We start from the raw sequence: 8,269 nt of genomic DNA, 5'->3' as shown, positions 1-8,269 counted from the left end.
GAGTGTATCTGGTGGTATTTGAATCTGTTCAGCCATAAAACCTCCGAGGTCTAATGGTTAGGACGTTCGCCTTGACAGCGAGAGGTCGCAGGTTCGAGTCCCGCCAGAGGCATTTTATTACACAACTTCTTTATTCATTTATTTACAGGACTACATTCGTTGAGAGCTATGCTACACGATGTATTATTATGTCCTTTATTCGAACACTGTATTTACCTTTCTTTGATGATTAATATGAAATTTAACAGTGTTTACGGCTATCTTGATTTATATTATATATATATATATATATATATATATGCATATACATAAATATGTACATATACATATATACATATATGTGTATATATATATATATATATAATATACATATATGTGATATAGGCCTTATATATATACATATATATTATATAGGCCTATATATAGCAAAGTTGATGCGTAGCACTAACATATACAGGTACAAATTAAGACATGATAGAACATGAAAAATGATGGGGACAATTACTACTTATAATTTCATTTTAAGAAAAATCATGATGTTATATCAGGCGAAAAATTGCCAAAAAGTTATTTCTTTTCACTGTTAACGAACTTTTTCGTTGATGGGCTTATCATTTTTCCTAAAATTGAACACTTTTATGTAAAGTTATTGTGTTATTACTGTATTATATTCGTTGAGAATGCTTAATATCTTGAGTATTTCGTGGCTATTATTAGTAAATCCATGTTAGGCTAGGCGCGACCTAGTAATCACTATATTATTATACGAATATGGTTCCGTCTTATGGGGCATTATACAATACATTCCTTATTGAGTCGTATTTTTTCAACTAAATCTCTGGCATTTCAAAGATCGGTCACGATTACCTGGTGAACTTTTAGGCCACAGTGTCAATTTTTAAAAGATCCACATGGTAATTGCACGTATATTTTTTATATAACTTTTGTATAACTGTAAATGAGCTTTTTCGCTGATGGGTTGATCATTGTTTCTAAAATTTAACATGTTCTATGTAAAGGGGTTTCTAATTTACATCCTTAAAGCTAATGTGTTATCATTTTTATTCGTTGAGAATGCTTGATATCTTGAGTATTTCTTGGCGGGTATTGGTAAATAAATCGATACGTCAGGTAGTCATAGCGCCAGGCTAGTTTATGTAAATATTTTGCTAATGGCTATAAATGAATTTGAAGAATTGCTTATGCTATGGATGATACAATTTTAATTAAAATTTTAATTTTTCTGAGTGTGTGAAATGATTTTTTTTTTAATTATGAATGTGATTTTAAACAACTAAACTGTTCCAGAATTATTTTTTAAAAACCCATTAAATTGACTGGTATTAGTTTAAAGAATTCCGTAGTTATAAATGTATGCAAATTAAGAAACTGAGTTACTTAAATGTTATGTGTGTGTCGTATCAGTAGTTAACTAGAACCATTAATCGATTTCGTCCACCCCCTCACACACCTCATTTTGAATCTGGTCCATTGGCTGCTTTTTGTTCAGTAATGTAAACATTAAAATGTGCAATACAATACAATCTGTAATAATGAGCAACATCATACAGGGTTTTAAAAAATCATAGGCCTACTTATAACGGTTAAGTCTGGAGATACTGTAGGCCTACAGGCTTAGCTCAGCCGCTCTCCCACAACTATACAATGCTGTCCAACCAGGGTCAACCTATTCGTCTTTCCTGCTAGCCTGACCCTCAAAGCATTTTACTTTCAGCCCTACATACAATACTGAATTAAAGGTGTGGTCAACTGCGTCACTCTTAATAATGATTCTTTGGTTCAGCTAGTGAATACTCGGAATCTCATTTCATTATACCACACAAAAGCTAGGTAGAATCAGTTGCGTGTGCTTTGATAGATCGGAACAAGTGTCGGCCTACTGCCAAAACACATGAATTAACTGTAAACGAACTTTTTCGTTGATGGGCTTATCATTTTTCCTAAAATTGATAAAGTTATTGTGTTATTACTGTATTTTATTCGTTGAGAATGCTTAATATCTTGAGTATTTCGTGGCTATTATTAGTAAATCCATGTTAGGCTAGGCGCGACCTAGTAATCACTATATTATTATACGAATATGGTTCCGTCTTATGGGGCATTATACAATACATTCCTTATTGAGTCGTATTTTTTCAACTAAATCTCTGGCATTTCAAAGATCGGTCACAATTACCTGTTGAACTTTTAGGCCACAGTGTCAATTTTTAAAAGGTCCACATGGTAATTGCACGTATATTTTTTATATAACTTTTGTATAACTGTAAATGAGCTTTTTCGCTGATGGGTTGATCATTGTTTCTAAAATTTAACATGTTCTATGTAAAGGGGTTTCTAATTTACATCCTTAAAGCTAATGTGTTATCATTTTTATTCTTTGAGAATGCTTGATATCTTGAGTATTTCTTGGCGGGTATTGGTAAATAAATCGATACGTCAGGTAGTCATAGCGCCAGGATAGTTTATGTAAATATTTTGCTAATATGGCTATAAATGCATTTGAAGAATTGCTTATGCTATGGATGATACAATTTTAATTAAAATTTTAATTTTTCTGAGTTTGTGAAATGATTTTTTTTATTATGAATGTGATTATAAACACCTAAACTGTTCCAAAATTATTTTTTAAAAACCCATTAAATTGACTGGTATTAGTTTAAAGAATTCCGTAGTTATAAATGTATGCAAATTAAAAAACTGAGTTACTTAAATATTATGTGTGTGTCGTATCGGTATTTAACTAGAATCATTAATCGATTTCGTCCACCCCCTCACCCACCTCATTTTGAATCTGGTCCATTGGCTGCTTTTTGTTCAATAATGTAAAAATTAAAATGAGCAATACAATACAATCTGTAATAATGAGCAACATCATACAGGGTTTAAAAAAAATCATAGGCCTACTTATAACGGTTAAGTCTGGAGATAATGTAGGCCTACATGCTTAGCTCAGCCTTCTCCCACAACTATACAATGCTGTCCAACCAGGGTCAACCTATTCGTCTTTCCTGCTAGCCTGACCCTCAAAGCATTTCACTTTCAGCCCTATATACAATACTGAATTAAAGGTGTGGTCAACTGCGTCACTCTTAATAATGATTCTTTGGTTTAGCTAGTGAATACTCGGAATCTCATTTTGTTAGCTTCATTATAACACACAAAAGCTAGTTAGAATCAGTTGCGTGTGCTTTGATAGATCAGATCAAGTGTCGGCCTACTGCCAAAACACATGAATTACGCCCACAAAATTTCAATAATAATATTGCTTTGGACAGTTACCTTGTAAAATACGATACTCGGACCGGTATTTGTTGCTCCTACTCTTATATTGTTGAAACCTATGTTTTAGCCTATAAACTAAACAGTAGATGTACTTTGAAAATGTTCATGACCGACTTTAATAAAATCAATTAATCAACCAACCAACATAAGAAAGTCACCACCTAAATTAAAGATAGCCCTTGTAAAAATATTAAACACACACAAATATGTATATATAAATATATATATATATATATATATATATATATATATATATATGCCTATACATTCATATTTTTATAGCTAATGTTATATACGCCTAGTCATATAATTTATTGCTGTAAAATTCAATAAAATAACATGTAACTGTGTACGGTAATCAACTAATTATTTAATATAATACAAATACTTATAGTGACTAAGTAATTATTTTATTCACAGTCAGTTTCCGAAGTAGGTGTGTATTTCAAAATCTTTTCTTTTTACTATATTTAGGGCCTAGTCCAAATTCTTAAAGGACTATACAAATTACTTACTAAAGATGCTTATTCATTTTAAATTAAATATGCACTCGGAATCCTGTTTTAGCACCATAAACCAAGTAAAACTAAGAAATAATATGAAATATACGACAATCTAATATTTAAATAATCGAGTTTTAAGTCAAAAAGTCTTCGCTCAACACTTAAAATCCTATTGTTCACGCAAATACCCAAACAATAGCCCTTTGAAAAAGCTTTCGCCAAGGAATAAGTATTCGCCTTCCTTTTGTATTTTGTATTTTACTTTCATAATGTTAGATCATAGAGAAGATTTCTGTATGGTTTCAGGGACGCCAGTGGGGCACTGCGATGACAATAGATAGCCGTGTCTAGTTCGGTATTCTATCGGACGCTAAACCAAATAAAAAATGACAGTGGTATCCAAAACACCGAAATGATGATTAAAATACAAAAAATATAAATCAGTTGTTTAAGTTAAGATTCAAAATCCCAACGTCGCCCCAATGACTATTCTGTTATGGTGATTACATAAACGGTTGCATTCAAGCAAAACGAATAAAAAGTATATTGTTGTGAATGGAAAGCCATCATGCATTCATTTATATGAAATATGTGAATTATCAGTAAATACAAACTTACCAAAATCCATCCTATTCTTAAAAGTTCCTTTGATTCGTTTAGAAACGTTTCACACTTGGGTTTCATATCCGAAGATAATTGACGAACCATCTGTATAAACGGCATTTTTTCTGATAGAAAATGTTATTTTAAGGTTCTGCAAGCAAACCGTTCAAGCCAACGTCCATTCACAGTGGAAAACCTACTAAGACACTAGTCTTATGCACACATACTTAAGGACATGGGAAAAGAATTCCTCCATGGTTAATGCATAACGGCAAGTGAAACTTTGTACCTCTGTCTTACGATCTGTTGATCTTGCTATCCAGTATCATCACAAGTTTAAACTACTGTATTATTAAGTTCACCGAAGCGTGCAGTTAAGTTTAAGGATTTGACCAATCAGCTAACAATATTGCAGAACGTCACAGACAGCTAGTTCTTTTTGTTTTGTTTTGTTGTTTGTTTGTAGATATTTTCCACACACCAAATAACACATATAACAAATTATTCATAATTTGTATAGTTCTCACATTGGGGGCACTATTGACTTGTTCCCGTTTTCTCACGGGAAGCACTATTTGTTAGTCACATAGGAATATCATGGATAAGCGGTATTCATTTGAAGACAAACCTTGTTACACTTTGTACTGTGAAAGACGGATTTCGCTGTTGTGGGAATAGCGCGGGGATGGAGTGCTTGCTCATGGGAACTTGTCTTCTATCAGAGATGTTTATCAGCTTATTCTTGGTCGTGAGTCAACTACAACCCTGTCGCGATCGGGTGTAGTTGGTAGACTTGCCACAAGTCCCTTATTATTATTTTTAGTATTTCCCATTTTGGACAGCGTTACCAACGAGCAAGTTAATTTAGAGTTAGAGAGGGAATAACAAAATAATAAATAGAGCATGGGATACGTATAGCGAAGGGACGCTACCAATAAACAATCAACAAACTACCGGATTTATGGGTTGATTTGCAAGGTATTACATGGCTCAACTATTTTTTACTTAGGGGTTAATTGGTAAAAATCGCACACAATATCATATCATACGACGTCACAGACAACGCCAGGGACGGCAACTCAATTTTGAGATTAATTTTCCGAATAAAGTTATACTAAATAACTTCTAATGACGAAGGGGGGGGGGGGCGCCGGTCAATTTTCGTCGGAAGGTATCAAGATGATAAACAGTTTCATTGGGATACATTCTTGAATTGCTTATTTTAACCACATGCTTACCTAATATGATATTGTTAAAAACGATCCGTTGCGCGCGTCGTGTGGCGTTCTTCGTAGCATCACATCGGCCGACGTTGTGCGCAGTAAGTGCCCAGCTAAAGGCATAGACCCACACATTCTATGTGCAGTGTAGCATGCACACAGTGACACAAGTTGGCATGGAAACGAAACATACATCAAAAAAAATAATTAGCCTACCATTACTAGAACTTTTTCACACCAGTAGCTAAGACTTTTAATTTAAAAAAATAAATAAATAAAAAATAAATATTGTTAATTTTTTTTTTAAAGAAACATCGTACCGACGTCATCTAGTTTTCTACACTAATTTAAGTGTATGGGTAGACTTGCACGTTATTTGTCTAATTATTAAATTTACGTCACCATAATCGCGATTTTTTCCCCGTAAGAAACATTTGCATGAAACTCCACTCGGGCCGTCCCGGATTGACTCGACTCGAGTTCGATACGAACAAGAGCAGGTACTTCGCAATGTCGTGACGCTCGAGTATTCTATTACCATTACTGTACTGTTCGACTGTTCTTATTTAACCGATTTATGGGATGTAGGCTACGTCTGTAACTAACTGTGAGCTTCTTGTATGTTTGTTTTCAAATGTAATATGCCTACTACCTACAACAACAACAACAGCTAGTAACCCCTTCTCTAGGGTGTAGTACCAGTAATATAGGTACATTCCTATCAAAGGCTAGAGAAAAAGAGGCTAAACTAGTGGGCATAGTTACAAGTCAGGTCCTACATGCTAGCCGCCCCCCCCCCCTAGCCTAGGCCCTTAGGTTCCTAGGCCTGACACAACAGTCACGCTTCGCATACCATTGACTGAAATTTTGAAAAAAATTTAAAACATGAAATTAATGGGACAGTGAGTAAAACAAATATTATTAAATAATAATAAATTAAATATATGACTTCGGCATTAATGAACTTGGCCTAAGCCTTGTAATGTAATTAATATTAAATAATAATAATAATAATAATAATAATAATAATAATAATAATAATAATTATTATAATAATTATAATAACAATAATAATATTAATAACAAAATAATAATAAAAATAATTAAATAACCATATATAATTTCGCCATTAATTAACTTAGCCTAAGCCTTGTAATCAAGAAGCACCTACAGTACACTATAGGCCTATAATTAACAACTAGGCCTCATTCATTCATTGGTACGCTATTTTGGCAGGTCCTATGATGGTATCCTTATTTTAGAGCTGTCTATTCCCAGCTATTCTTTTAATTTTAAAATAACTGTCACTCTGTTTCATATTTGATCAATAAATGCTATGTTTTTTCCTTCCTCTTTGTGCTTTCCCCTGAAAGCTGAGTTCTAAAACTGTTTTGATTAAGTAATCACATTCTCTTAGGCCTACTGGTTGTCAGTTTTTGGCCAATTTATCCTACCTTCTTGAGATGGGATTTTTATGGTGTGGCGGATCCACTCCAACTCTTAATATTTAAAAAATAGTATTAAAAATAATAACTTCATTTAAAAACAATGGTGAAAATGAGAATGGTATATAATTAATTAAGTACTTGTTTTTTAAACGATGTTTTTGAAGGGCCAAACCCGAACTAGCTTTTAAACTATTATTGATTTCCGATACAATAAAAGAAGAAGGAAAGAAAGAAAGCTATTCTGTTATTCTGATGATGACATAATTTAATGTCGAAATATTGAATCCCAACATGATGGTGTGCACTTTAATACTTGAAGTATGCATTACACCGTTTCTTTGCTCTATGATTATATTATCTATCCTGTTATACGCCATGGATCTATATAAATGTAATTGTTACTAGCTCATCAATACATATTTTTGTAGGTGGCGCTGTTGGTGTTGTGAGAATAATTATCAATGAGAATTGTAGTTTCTTGTTTGTTTTTCATGCTGCATTTCGTTCTCCTTGTTAAGTTTCAAGATAATTTTTATTGCCTATTAAAAATAACAGAAATTCATTTGAAACAAGACTTAATTTAAAAAGTGTGCACTCAAATCAACTTAAAAAAAATTAAAAACACTAAAACATTCAAGAGAGTTAAGTTTGTGGTAAAATGTTAAAATGAAGGAGACATCAGCGCAAAAAGATGAAATATAAGAAATGACTAGTAGTATGAAATTGTTCAATTTGAAAAGACAAGTAAGAAAAATAAATATTAAATGTGTTCTTTTTTTTTTTGTAAAACTTCTACACTTACAAAAACATATTGCCTATCATAAACACTGACAACTTACAACATTGAATATTAAATCATTCGAAATAATCAAATACATTCACTTCCAATCAAACGTAGATCAAAACAATTAAGTTTTCAGTGATTTACAGACATTTACTACAAAAATCCTAAAATAGATAAACAGTTAATGTAGCGGTCTGTGCAAATAATATAGAAACTGATTATATACGTTTGTTGATTTGAAATAAGAAAATATTCTAATTTTCAATTTAAAAGTAACACTATAGCTAAATAGGCCTAAATCAATCAATTGATATATATATATATATATATATATATACATATATATATATATATATATATATATATATATATATATAAACTATAACAAAATCATTTATATATTAAGAT

General features: G+C 32.2%; 1 protein-coding gene across 1 annotated transcript in view; it reads right to left on the bottom strand.

Moving 5' to 3' along the window:
* The window catches only part of LOC117104294 (multidrug and toxin extrusion protein 1-like), a 6,603-nt gene extending 1,844 nt beyond the window's left edge, over nt 1–4,759 (bottom strand). Inside the window, exon 1 of the mRNA XM_033245047.1 lies at nt 4,425–4,759. Within this exon, the coding sequence (XP_033100938.1) occupies nt 4,425–4,529 (105 nt within the window). The 5' untranslated portion in view covers nt 4,530–4,759. The remainder of the gene's footprint in view (nt 1–4,424) is intronic.
* Nucleotides 4,760–8,269: the final 3,510 nt, after the last annotated feature.

The sequence above is a fragment of the Anneissia japonica genome, unplaced genomic scaffold (assembly GCF_011630105.1).
Source record: "Anneissia japonica isolate Jap-2015-1 unplaced genomic scaffold, ASM1163010v1 scaffold287867_len1003013_cov215, whole genome shotgun sequence".
Lineage (NCBI taxonomy): Eukaryota > Metazoa > Echinodermata > Crinoidea > Comatulida > Comatulidae > Anneissia > Anneissia japonica.
The sequence above is the reverse complement of the archived record's forward strand: the minus strand, read 5'-3'. Positions and strand labels throughout refer to the sequence as shown.